This window comes from Pristiophorus japonicus, chromosome 2, assembly GCF_044704955.1.
Source record: "Pristiophorus japonicus isolate sPriJap1 chromosome 2, sPriJap1.hap1, whole genome shotgun sequence".
In the NCBI taxonomy this organism is placed as follows: domain Eukaryota; kingdom Metazoa; phylum Chordata; class Chondrichthyes; family Pristiophoridae; genus Pristiophorus; species Pristiophorus japonicus.
In genome coordinates, this window is record NC_091978.1 from 237,213,107 (window position 1) to 237,227,171 (window position 14,065).

At 44.4% G+C, this 14,065-nt stretch overlaps 1 protein-coding gene across 4 annotated transcripts in view; it reads left to right on the plus strand.

The window, feature by feature from the left end:
• antxr2a (ANTXR cell adhesion molecule 2a) overlaps positions 1 to 14,065 on the plus strand; it is a 372,665-nt gene that overhangs the window by 142,691 nt on the left and 215,909 nt on the right. For all 4 annotated transcript variants that reach the window (XM_070871068.1, XM_070871074.1, XM_070871069.1 and 1 more), the window contains 2 exons: positions 3,610 to 3,708; positions 6,970 to 7,042. In XM_070871068.1, the coding sequence (XP_070727169.1) occupies positions 3,610 to 3,708; positions 6,970 to 7,042 (172 nt within the window). The remainder of the gene's footprint in view (positions 1 to 3,609; positions 3,709 to 6,969; positions 7,043 to 14,065) is intronic.

The following is a 14,065-nucleotide window of genomic DNA, read 5'->3' on the forward strand; positions in this document are numbered from 1 at the left end:
TTCGTAAGAAAATAGGTGAGTTGACGGCACAAATAGATACAAATGAGTATGATCTGATAGCCATTACAGAGACGTAGTTGCAAGGTGACCAAGGCTGGGTACTAAATATTCAGGGGTATTTGACAATTCGGAAGGACAGATAGAAAATAAAAGGAGGTGGGGTAGCACTGTTAATAAAGGATGAGATCAGTGCGTTAGTGAGAAACGATCTTGAATCAATTTGGGTGGAGATAAGGAATAATAAGGGGAAAAAGTCTCTGGTGGTTGTAGTTTATAGGCCCCCTTACAGTAGCTACACCATTGGACTGTATATAAATCAAGAAATAATGGAGGCTTGTAAAAAAGGAATGGCAATAATCATGGGCGATTTTAATCTTCATATTGATTGGACAAATCAAATTGGCAAAGGTAGCCTTGAGGAAGAGTTAATAGAATGTATCTCGGATAGTTTCCTTGAACAGTACTTTACATAACCAACCAGGGAGCAGGCTATCTTGGATCTGGTACTGTGTAATGAGACAGGATTAATAAATGATCTTTTAGTAAAGGATCCTCAAGGAATGAGTGACCATAACATGGTAGAATTTCAAATTCAGTTGGAGGGGGAGATCTTAAACCAGTGTCCTGAGCTTAAATAAAGGAGACTACAAAGGTATGAAGGCAGAGTTGGCTAAAGTGGACTGGGAAAATAGATTAAAGTGTGGAACAGTTGATGAGCAGTGGCAGACATTTGAGGAGATATTTCATAACTTGCAACAAAAATATATCCCAATGAGAAGGAAAGGCTAAGAGAAAGGATAACCATCCGTGGCTAACTAAGGAAATAAGGGATGGTATCAAATTGAAAACAAGGGCATACAATATGACCAAGACTTGTGGGAGGTCAGAGGATTGGGAAAATTTAAAAGCCAGCAAAGAACGACTACAAAAATGATAGCGAGACAAGATAGATTATGAAAGTAAATTAGCACAAAATATAAAAACAGATAGTAAGAGTTTCTACAGGTACATAATAAGGATAAGAGTGGCTCAAGTAAATATTGGTCCCCTGGAGGATGAGACTGAGGAATTATTAATGGTGAACAGGGAAATGGCAGAGATGTTGAACAAATATCTTCATGGTAAATGATAATAACATCCCAATAGTGGATAATCTAGGGGCTATTGGGAGGGAAGAACTTAATACAATCACTATCACTAAAGAAGTAGCACTTGGTAAAATAATGGGATGAAAGGAGGACAAGTCCCCTCAACCTGATGGCTTACATCTTAGGGTCTTAAAAGAAGTGGCTTCAGACATAGTGGATGCATTGGTTGTAATCTACCAAAATTCCCTGGATTCTGGGGTGGTCCCAGCTGATTGGAAAACCGCAAATGTAAGCCCCTATTTAAAAAAGGAGGCAGACAAAAGGCAGGAAACTATAGACCAGTTAGCCTAACATCTGTCATTGGGAAAATGCTGAAGTCCATTATTAAGGAAGCAGTAGCGAGACATTTGGAAAAGCATAATTCAATCAAGCAGAGTCAGCATGGTTTTATGAATGGGAAATCATCTTTGACAAATTTGCTGGAATTCTTTGAGGATGTAATGAGTTGGGTGGATAAGGGGGAACCAGTAGATGTGGTGTATTTGTATTTCCAGAAGGCATTCGATAAGGTGCCACATAAAAGTTCACTGGGTTGGGGGTAATATATTAGCATGGATAGAGGATTGACTAATTAACAGAAAACGAGTCGGAATAAATGGTTCATTTTCCAATTGGCAAACATTAACTAGTGGGGTGCCGCAGGGATCGGTGCTCGGGCCTTAACTATTTACAATCTATTTTAATGACTTCAATGAAGGGACCGAGTGTAATGTAGCCAAGTTTGCTGATACAAAGATGGGTGGGAAAGAAAATTGTGAGAAGGACACAAAATAAATAGACAGACTAAGTGAATGGGCAAAAAAATTGGCAGATGGAGTATAATGTGGGAAAATGTGAGGTTATCCACTTTCGCAGAAAAAATAGAAAAGCAAATTATAATTTAAATGGAGAAAAATTGTAAAGTGCTGCAGTACAAAGGGACCTGGGGGTCCTTGTGCATGAAACACAAAATATTAGTATGCAGGTACAGCAAGTAATCAGGAAGGCAAATGGAATGTTGGCTTTTATTGCAAGGGGGATAGCATATAAAAGCAGAGAAGTCCTGCTACAGTTGTACAGGGTATTGGTGAGGCCACATCGAGAGTACTGCATACAGGTTTGTCTCCGTATTTATGGCTGTTCAGAGAAGGTTCACTAGGTTGATTCCGGAGATGAGTGGGTTGACTTATGATTGAATAGGTTGGGTCTATACTCATTGGAGTTCAGAAGAATGAGAGGTGATCTTATCGAAATATACAAGATAATGAGGGGTTCGACAAGGTGGATGCAGAGAGGATGGTTCCCCTCATGGGTGAATCTAGAACTAGGGGGCATAGTTTCAGAATAAGGGGTCGCACTTTTAAAACTGATTTGAGGAGGAATTTCTTCCCTCCGAGGATTGTGAGTCTATGGAATTCTCTGCCCCACAGAGCTACAGAGCTGTGGAGGCTGGATCATTGAATATATTTAAGGCGGAGATAGACAGATTTTTGAGTGATAAGGGAATAAAGGGTTATGGGGAGCGGGCAGGGAAGTGGAGCTGAGTCCATGATGAGCCATGATCTTATCAAATGGCGGAACAGGCTCGAGGGGCCAAATGGTCTACTCCTGCTCCTAGTTCTTATGTTCTTTTCATTGGTCTAATATTTTGACATGTTATATTTCTATGATTTTCATTGACTTTGCTTCTGATCAAATGTTACAATTTTGAATATCTTATCAAACTGCTTTTACAGTAGATCTCATAACCAGAACTTGTCTTCTGTGATCCAGAATTTGTGCCTTTCCTACATTGTGTTCTTGCAGAGTTGTCTGACCTGTAAGATTTACTGCCAGCCTATTTGGGCACAGATTACATATAATATCATATTGCATTACCACTCTCTTTGCTTCAGCAGAATGTTAAAATTGAGACTGGAGTTTGCACCAGCTAATTACATATATTTATTTATGATGGCATGCATTTGTGAAGCACAAAAGAATTCAGCAAATACTTTTGAAAACAGTATTTACAAGTGCCCTATACAAAGTATGTAATGGGTTACTTACCCTTTTGTGAGAAATGGCCGTGAAAATTTTCAATTTTTGGATTGGCAAATCGATAAACAAAAATGACAGAGAGCAGCTCTCAAGGAAGATGCTCCCCTTACCCCCTTTCACACTCCTCCCCCTCCCCCCTCCCTCACAAACAACAACTGGCTTTACCTGAAGTAATATACGGATTTAACCTTTCATAATCTGGATATCAAGCAGGGTCAGGGAACTAGGTTCACTATTTTATTATCCATGTAGTTGAATAACTGCTTCAATTAGAATATTTATTTTCCACTGTTAATAATCAAGAATTAATGAGATATGTACTGTGGGTTTCAATAAACTACTATATTTCTTGCACAGCAGTAACTAGAATGTGTAGACTATCTTGTGCAGTGTATTCAAATTCTCCTTCTTATATTTTAAATTGGCATTTCTATACTTACAGAAGAATTTGAAGTTGTGCTAAGAGGAAATGGCTTCACGTCGGGTCGAGGCACAAATCTGATCATATGCAGCTACTACATAAATGCTTCTACCATTATAAGTAAGTATATCAATAAATCTATGCTTATTTCTCTCAATATAGATTATTACAGATAAAAACCAGTTTATGGAGCAGGCTCATTTTCCAATATTGGCAACAATGAACATTAAAATGTGAAAACTGCTTTTCATTGTTTAAATTAGGAACACCGCTAACATCAGCTGCAAAGAGAAGTCGGGAAATGAGTAAGGACGGTGCAACAATGTAAAAGTTATTTGTTGCAACCTGTGTCTCCACTGTGTTTAAATGGAATTCAAAGTTTGTCTGATAGTTCTACAGGTCTGAGAAGCGACCGTTGTTCATAACATTTGTGCATACAGAAATAATTACTTTCCCAGCATGTTTCCATTATTACTTGCTCAAATACTTGTCAGTACATTCGAGGGACAATTCCGTGATTCTGTGCTCAAAGTAGGAAGTGCCATTTGCATGAAGCTCATGTTAGTAAATCATGGATGTGCAACGTCAATTAAAATTAATGGTTGGAAAGTCTGTGTGCTTAAAATTTCCAAGATATGCCTCCTGCTGGGAATCTCCTATTGTGGAATTATCTGTTTCATACCAAGTGGATGATCCAGAATGATACTTTAATGTTTTTCATCATACCCACATCTGTTATTTAGCAATTTTCAAAAAAAATGTATTTCTTTCCCTTAGAAATTTGATGGCGCGTGCCTGTTTTTGAGCTACAAGCAAATGCTTCCCAATTGCCCCTTCCCTCCCTCCCGATCATCTCCTTCCCGTTCGCCGGCAAGCTCGAGCTGCCTGGGGATGCCTAGCAGGTGTCTGTAGCTCACTATTCTTATGGAAATGAGGTCTGAGGCCCAATATGAGGTTGGTCTTGGGCCTACCTATCCGGCCTCAGTGACTGTTCCCTGCGCCTGAATGCAGACAGCATGTAATTCAGTCCAGTTCTGTTGGGATTATCATTATACATTGCACCCTTCACCTGAATTTTAGCATGTAGACAATTGGCATTTTAGATTTTGCTCAAATCCATATTTCAGGGAAATAGAATGGTGCAACATGGATTTCATGGTCCTGCCACTTCCTCAGTAGCATGATGCAATATTAATGCATCATTCTTCATAGCTAATTCTGATGATGTTACAGTGCAGACTACCAAGTGAATCTATAATTTCTGCCACATTTGTAATGCAAGGAGGTGATTATAACTTGGAGATGTGCAGCTTTTTCTGGAGAGTCAAATGGTATTGTGGTCAAATAGTTTCCTAAAGCTCTCTCTGGGTATTATACTTCATAGAATCAGGCAACAGACCTGAAATAATGTATACTTAAGGAAAGATGAAAACTATCTCATTACAATGGCAAAATTCCAGTTTCAATTTGTGAAATTTGTATAATCACAGACTTATTGACCCTGTGGCATATTGCATTAATGCATTGTTGTCAAATATTTTGGAGTGTCAGAATGTGTTCTGATTTCATTTTGGGTCAGAATACCACATGTGCATTGAACCACTAAGTTTGGGGGGAATTTCCTGAGAAAGGGGCAGAATCGCTATTGATGTTCTGCTACCAATGAGTGTTAGGAGAGGAGTGCAAGAAGGATGTGTTGCAGTATGTGGGAAGGGATGGTGAAAGGGGGGAGGGTGGAGTGGAAGGGGCGAGCAGAAGGAAGAATTTGGGGAGGGAGAGCTTGAGAAGGGGTGAAGGATGGAGTAGCAGGGAAAGAGTGGAGAAAGATAGAGAGTGAGGGATTGGTGGAACAGAGAAGGAGTGGTGTTGGGAAGAGAGATTAGAGAGAGAGGCTGGTGGAAGAGTTGGATAGGGCTGGAGGAAAGGGGAGATGGTGTGGGTAAAGAGAGTGCTTAAAGGGAAGGGGTAGGGTGTGTGGAAAAGGGTTGAGAAATGGGAGAGAAGAGAGGGTGTGGTGGGAGGAGGAGAGAGGGATGGAGAAAGGGCTGAGGAGCAGGAGGGCAAAGGAAGAACCAAGCAGTGTGGGGGAAGAGAGGGTTTGAAGAAAAGGGGTACGGGTTGGGGACAGGGTGGAGGAAGAGAGAATTGATGTGTGTGCAGAAGTGGAGGAGGGGTGAGAGGGAATGGAGAAGGAGGTAAGGGGTGAGGAAAGGAGGAAGTGGGTATGGAGTGACAGTGGAGGGGCAAGAGGAGAGGAGGGTGAGGGGAAAGAGGAGGGGAGAGGGAATGGAAAAGAAGGTAAGGGGTGAGGAAAGGAGGAAGTGCATATGAGTGACAGTGGAGGGGCAAGAGGAGAAGAGGGTGAGGGTGAGGGGAAGGAGGGGAGTGGGAATGGAGAAGGAGGTAAGGGGTGAGGAAAGGAGGAAGTGGGTATGGAGAGACGGTGGAGGGGCGAGAGGAGGATGAGGGGAGGAGTGGAGTAAGTAAATGGGAGGAACTGAATGAGGGCATTGAGGCGAGGAGAAAAAGAATTCAACTACATCCGTTCTTCCCCCCTCCCACTCCCCAAAGCAGCTATAAAAGTTAGTGGCCTACAATTGAGGTAGCAGATAACCACTGTGATCAATGCTAACAGTGTAGCCCCGAGGACCTGGAACTGCAGGAAGAAGTTTAATGACCTCACATGAATAGTTAAGAACAGTGAATTAATCTTCTACTGCTTTTTATCCCACCATTTGGACCACAAGCCTCACACAAGGCCCGATGCCCCAAACCCCCATCGCTCACGTACTAAACATGACTCACACCTCACACCTCACATTCATAGGTTCACCTCACCTGCACACACTTACCACTGCTGCGAGAGGGCGTTAGCTCCAGCAATGATGACAAAAATGGTAGCACTGCTGTCAAATCGGCGTTGCTCCGAATTCCAATATAGCGCCCAAACAACGGGCGCTACGCAACCAAATTTTTAGCTCTTAAAGCTTGATGCTTATTATCTGGAAGCTATTTAATTATGTAATAGGTATATTGGAGAACATAGTATTCTGATGTTCATGGAAATATAGAAATTCATTTTTTTGAGAATCTGTTTTTCTGACTGTAAAAGCTGATTTCTTTGAAATAAGTAATTAAATATGCATTTTTTTTTATCTTGGACACATCTAATTTAGTCAGATTTGTTATACATGAACTTCTAGAGGTTAATTTTCCAGAATGTATGTGTAATTTTGATGTTAATCTGTGTCATTCTTGCTTCAAAGTTTAATGTCCTTTTTTAAAACAAAATGTAAAATTTAATACCTTTGGAAATAAGTTTATTCGCCAGTTCATTAAAGAGTTCAGTATAAGGAGCTCATGCAATGACTCATTTTCCAGATGAGAGACCAAGTAACAAGGTGACGGATAATTACCTGCTGTGCCCAGCACCCATGCTACAGGAAGTGGGGCAGTAAGTACTCATTTAGTATACGTCTGTAATTATAAATAACTAGACATTTGACAGGATATTATCGAATTTCTGGGTTTCACTTCATACTGCACTGCTTATAGTTTCATTATTGATCATTGCCTGCCACATGGCAGTCTTGCATCTGAATAATAATGTTTTTGCATTGTATTTGATATGTAGCAAAATTAGGGGTCAGATGGCAATAAAGGACAATACAAGGTTGTTAAAGGATTCCTCGTGGTAGACTCAGGTGAACTCCTAGAACAAGGCAGAGGTGTTAAATGGTTACTTTGCATCAGTCTTCACTCCAGTTGACTATGCTAAACTATCATTAATGTATCGTTGTAAGTGTTAAAGTAGATATAGTTCTCAGGTTTCAAAACATATCGGGCTGTGGGCCCTGATGGCAATCACCCAAGGGTGCTCAAAGAATTGGGAGTTGTGCTCAGTGAACCTTTTATATATTTAACAGCTCTCTGGAGTCAGGGATTATGTCCATGAACTGAAGGGAGGCTCATGTGCCAATATTCAAAAAGGGCAACATGTCCAAAGTGGAAAATTATAGGACCATTAGCATAACTTTAGTTATGAGGAAATGACAAGAAAAGATTCATGAATTGTGCCTTTGGATTCGAAAATTGCAAATGTTACTCCATTATTTTAAGTTATAGATATGACAGTTTTACATCAGCTGTGGAGATGTTACTAGAATCTATCATCATAGAAACATAGAAAATAGGTGCAGGAGTAGGCCATTCAGCCCTTCAAGCCTGCACCAGAATTCACTATGATCATGGCTGATCATGCACTTCAGTACCCCATTCCTGCTTTCTCTCCATACCCCTTGATCCCTTTAGCCGTAAGGGCCACATCTAACTCCCTTTTTAATATATCTAACGAACCGGCCTCAACAACTTTCTGTGGTAGAGAATTCCACATGCTCACAAAATTGAGTGAAGAAGTTTCCTCTCATCTCGGTCCAGAATGGCTTACCCCTTATCCTTAGACTGTGACCCCTAGCTCTGGACTTCCCCAACATCGGGACATTCTTCCTGCATCGAACCTGTCCAATCCCATCAGAATTTTATATGTTTCTATGAGATCCCCTCTCATTCTTCTAAATTCCATTGAATATAAGCCTAGTTGATCCAGTCTTTCTTCATATGTCAATCCTGTTATCCCGGGAATCAATCTAGTGAATCTTTGCTGCACTCCCTCAATAGCAAGAATGTTCTTCCTCAGATTAGGAGACCAAAACTGTACACCATATTTAAGGTGTGGCCTCACCAAGGCCCTGTACAATTGTAGTTAAGACCTCCCTGCTCCGATACTCGAATCCTCTCGCTATGCAGGCCAACATGCCATTTATCTTCTTCACCGCCTGCTGTACCTTTATGCCAACTTTCAATGACTGATGTACCATGCCACCCAGGTCTCGTTGCACCTCCCCGTTTACTAATCGGTCACCATTCAGATAATCTGCCTTCCTGATTTTACCACCAAAGTGGATAACCTCACATTTATCTACATTATACCGCATCTGCCATATATTTGCCCACTCACCTAACCTGTCCAAGTCACCCTGCAGCTTCTTAGCATCCTCCTCACAGCTAACACTGCCACGCAGCTTAGTGTCATCTGCAAACTTGGAGATATTACATTCAATTCCTTCGTCTAAATCATTAATGTATATTGTAAATAGCTGGGGTCCCAGCACTGAACTTTTTGGTACCCCACAAGTCACTGCCTGCCATTCTGAAAAGGACCTGTTTATTCCTACGCTTTGTTTCCTGTCTGCCAACCAGTTCTCTATCCACGTCAGTACATTATCCCCAATACCATGTGCTTTAATTTTGCACATTAATCTCTTGTGTGGGACCTTATCAAAAGCCTTTTGAAAGTCCAAATACACCACATCCACTGGCTCCCCCTTGTCCACTCTACTAGTTACATCCTCAAAAAATTCTAGAAGATTTGTCAAGCATGATTTCCCTTTCATCAATCCATGCTGACTTGGACCGATCCTGTCATTACTTTCCAAATGCGCTGCTTTTTCATCTTTAATAATAGATTCCAACATTTTCCCCACCACCACCTCCTAATTAAACTCTTTGTCCTCCTCTGCTGAATTCTAAATTTCTCCCAATGCTCAGGTTTGCTGCTTTTTCTGGCCAATTTATATGCCTCTTCCTTGGATTTAACACGATCCCTAATTTCCCTTGTAAGCCATGGTTGAGCCACCTTCCCCGTTTTACTTTTACGCCAGACAGGGATGTACAATTGTTGAAGATCATCTATGTGATCTTTAAATGCCTGCCATTTCCTACCCACAGTCAACCGTTTAAGCATCATTCGCCAGTCTATCCTAGCCAATTCACGTCTCATACCGTCGAAATTACCTTTCTTTAAGTTCAGGACCCCAGTCTCTGAATTAACTGTGTCACTCTCCATCTTAATAAAGAATTCTACCATATTATGGTCACTCTTCCCCAAGGGGCCTCGCACAACAAAATTGCGAATTAATCCTCTCTCATTACACAACACCAAGTCTAGAAAGGCCAGCCCTCTAGTTGGTTCTTCGACATATTGGTCTAAAAAACCATCCCTTATACACTCCAGGAAATCCTCCTCCACCGCATTGCTACCAGTTTGTTTAGCCCAATCTATATGTAGATTAAAGTCACCCAGGATAACTGCTGTGTCTTTATTGCACGCATCCCTTATTTCCTGTTTGATGCCATCCCCAACCTCACTATGACTGTTTGGTGGTCTGTACACAACTCCCACTAGTATTTTCGGCCCTTTGGTGTTCCGCAGCTCTACCCATAAAGATTCCACCTCATCCACGCTAATGTCCTTCCTTACTATTGCGTTAATCTCCTCTTTAACCAGCAACGCTCCCCATTTCCTTTTCCTTTCAGTCTATCTTTCCTGAATATTGAATACCCCTGGATGTTGAGTTTCCAATCTTGGTCACCCTGGAGCCATGTCTCCGTAATCCCAATTACATCATATCCGTTAACAACTATCTGTGCAGTTAATTCATCCACCTTATTACGAATGCTCCTCGCATTGAGACACAGAGCCTTCAGGCTTGTCTTTTTAACATTTTGTCCTTTTAGAATTATGTTTAATGTGGCCCTTTTTGATTTTTGCCTTTTGATTTGTCTGACTTCCACTTCTACTTTTCTCCTTTTATACCTTTTGCTTCTGACCCCATTTTACTCCCCCTCTCTCCCTGCATAGGTTCCCATTCCTTGCCCTATTAGTTTAAACCTTCCCCAACAGCACGAGCAAACACTCCCCCTCGGACATCTGTTCTGGTCCTGCCCAGATGCAGACCGTCTGATTTGTACTGGTCTCACCTCCCCCAGAACCAGTTCCAATGTCCCAGGAATTTGAATCCCTCCCTCTTGCAGCATTCCTCAAGCCACGTATTCATCCTAACTATCCTGCTATCTCTACTCTAACTTGCACATGGCACTGGTAGCACTCCTGAGATTACTACCTTTGAGGTCCTACTTTTTAATTTAACTCCTAGCTCCCTAAATTCAGCTTGTAGGGCCTCATCCTGCTTTTTTCCTATATCGTTGGTACCTATACGCACCACAACAACTGACCGTTCACCCTACCCCTCCAGAGTGCCCGGCAGCCGCTCCAAGACATCCTTGACCCTTGCACCAGGGAGGCAACATATCATCCTGGGGTCTCGGTTGCAGCCGCAGAAACATCTATCTATTCCCCTTACAATAGAATTCCCTATCACTATAGCTCTCTCACTCTTTTTTCTGCCCTGCTGTGCAGCAGAGCCAGCCATGGTGCCATGAGCTTGGCTGCTGCTGCCCTCCCCTGATGAGCCATATCCCCCAACAGTACCCAAGGTGATATATCTGTTTTGGAGGGGACCCCTGCACTACCTTCCTTCCACTGCTCTTCCTGATGGTCACCCATCCCCTATCTGCCTGTGTAACCTTTACCTGCAGTGTGACCAACTCACTAACCGTGCTATTCACGACATCCTCAGCATCGCGGATGCTCCAGAGTGAATCCATGCGCAGCTCCAGTGCCGCAATGCATTCTGTCACGAGCTGCAGCTGGAAACACATCCTGCACACATAGTAGTCAGGGACACTGGAAGCGTCCCTGATTTCCCACATAGCACAGGAGGAGCATGACACTGGTCTGGGCTCTCCTGCCATGATTTAACCCCTAAATTACTTCATTTGGCAACAATGACAAGGCTTCTTACTGCTAAGAAAAAGAAAAAAGAACATCATGAACAGAGTGGCTGAGTATATGGACAAGTATGAGCTGATCAAAGAGAGTGAGCATGCAATTGTGAAGGAGAGGTCATGTCTAACGAAACTAGTTGAGTTTGTGAGGAGGTCATTAACAAGGTGGATAGGATGGGTATATGGATATTCTTCATCGAGGCTTCCAGAGGCATTAAGTAAAGTATCGCATAGGATATGATCAGCAAAAATGAAAATGCACGAATTGGTTATGGATGGTAACTGGTTAGGATGAAAGTAAAAGCGTGTGGGAATCCTACCTCTCTTTCCTTGACCCTCGCTCTTTTCTTCCCCTTTCCTCAGCCTGTTTCCCCCTCCCCCTCCCTCTCCCCTACTCTACTCGCTGCTCTCCCCCCGCCCCGCTCTCGCACCCCTCTCCGTCCCCCCACCGCTCTCGCCCCGCCCACCCCCTTCGCTCTCGCCCCCCCCCACCGCTCTCGCCCGCCCAGCTCTTCCCCTCCCCGCTCTCGCCCCCCCCTCCGCCCCTCCCCCACTCTCGCCCCCCCCTCCGCCCCCCCCACCACTCTCGCCCCACCCGCCTCTCGCCCCCCCACCTCCGCTCTCGCCCACCCCTTCGCTCTCGCCCCCCCACCGTTCTCCGCCCCCCCCGCTCTTCCCCTCCCCGCTCTCGCCCCTCCTCCGCCCCCCGCTCTCGCCCCCCTCCGCCCCCCCACCGCTCTCGCCCCCTGCTCTTGCCCCCCCCGCTCTCGCCCCCCCTCTATTCCCCCCCTCTTCCCGCCCCCCTCTCGCCCCCCCTCTCTGCCCCCCCCTTTTCACCACCCCCCTCTCTTCCACCCCCCTCTCTTCCACCCCCTCTCATCCCCCCCCTCTTCCCCCCCCTCCTCTCTTCCTCCCCTCCTCTCTTCCCCCCCTCCTCTCTTTACCCCCTCTCTCTCCCCCCCCTCTCTCTCTCTCTCTCTCTCTCCCCCCTCTCTCTCTCTCTCTCTCTCTTTTCTCTCTCTCTCTCTCTCTCTCTCTCTCTCTCTCTCTCTCTCTCTCTCCCCTCTCTCTCTCTCCGTCTCTCTCTCTCTCCCCCCCTCCCTTCTCTCTCTCTCTCTCTCTCTCTCTCTCTCCCCCTCCCTCTCTCTCTCTCTCTCTCTCTCTCTCTCTCTCTCTCTCTCTCTCTCTCTCCCTCTTTCCCCCCTCCCCTCTCTCTCTCTCTCTCTCTCTCCCTCTTTCCCCCTCCTCTCTCTCTCTCTCTCTCTCTCTCTCTCTCTCTCTCTCTCTCTCTCTCTCTCTCTCTCTCTCCCCCCCACTCTCTTCCCCCCTCCTCTCTCTTTCTCCCCCCCTCCTCTCTCTCTCCCCCCCTAATCTCTCTCCTCTGCCCTCTTCCCCCCCTCACCTCCTCCAGTCCCATCCTCTCCTCTCTCCTCCCCTCCCTCAGTCCCTCTCTCTTCCCCTCCCTCAGTCCCTCTCTCTTCTCCCCTCCCCTCCCCCAGTTCATCTCGCACCTCTCCCCCCCCCTCTCTCTCTCTCTCTTTGCCCCCCCCTCTCTCTCTCTCTCTCTCTCTCTTTCTCTCTCTCTCTCTCTCCCTCCCTCCCTCCCTCGCGCTCGCTCTCTCTCTCTCTCTCTCTCTCTCTCTCTCTCTCTCTCTCTCTCTTCCTCTCTCTCTCTTCCTCTCTCTCTCTCTCTCTCTCTCTCTCTCTCTCTCTCCCCTCTTCCCTCCCCTCTTTCTCTCTCTCTCTCTCTCTTGCTATCTGCCCCCCCCCCCCTTAATGCGCTAGATCGTGAAATTGTGCTCAGTTTCAAACACCAAGTTTGCAGTCATCAGGACCACATATTCCGGGCCTTTATTTTTCAATTCATCTGGACTCATTTTTTTTTTTTAAATCCTATTTGCAATACTTCTGCTTTTGAAGTTAGTATTTGTATTTTCAATTTAGTCACAGAAATCCCTCAGGCAACTTGTCTTATGAGGTGGTGCAGGAAGGCAGCACTTAGCGTTTCCTGATTGTGATTAGTCCCACCTATCCTTGGAATTTGTGGGTCTTCTGGCAAATCATGTTTGTTAGTAAAAATCAGGTTGATAGAAACTTTCATTTCATGGCCGTTGATGATCCGGTTGAGGTCCTGCCAAATGAGTTTTGTGAATCAAAGTGCTTGTTACTATTTGGAAAAACAATATCAAAAGGCTTAAAATTGTTCAAGCAAAGTTTCATTGAAACTGAAAGATCCACCAACCGTTCTGCAATTCTGCAGCAATCACTGCACTTGTGGTGGATTGAACCCTCCATTCCAGCAGCACTTCCATTCCCCAGCCCCCACCACTTGTAAGCTCCATAATTAGGGTCCACTTAGTGCATGATGCATGAAAAATTACCAGTTGGAGAGGATATCACACGGCGCCCAGTGGCCTTGCAATTGTGCACCATGCAAATGAGGTATGTACTTTTTTGAAAGGAAGAGAAGGGGGAAAGGGATGGAAGAGAAGGGGAGAAAGGGATGGAAGAGAAGGGGAGAAAGAAAGAAACCTGTGTTCATACAATGGTCCTAACCAACACGATCCTGATCACCACCCATCAACACTTTGCTCACCAATCCAATTGGCTCGCAGTACACCAATGCCTCAAATTTAAATTCCTCATCCTCTTGTTCAAATCCCTCCATTGCCTCACCCCTCCTTATCTCTGTAACCTCCTCCAGCCCTACAACACACCAAGAATTCTGCTTTCCACCAACACTAGCCTCTTATGCATGCTCCACTTCCTACAACCCACCATTGGCAGCCGT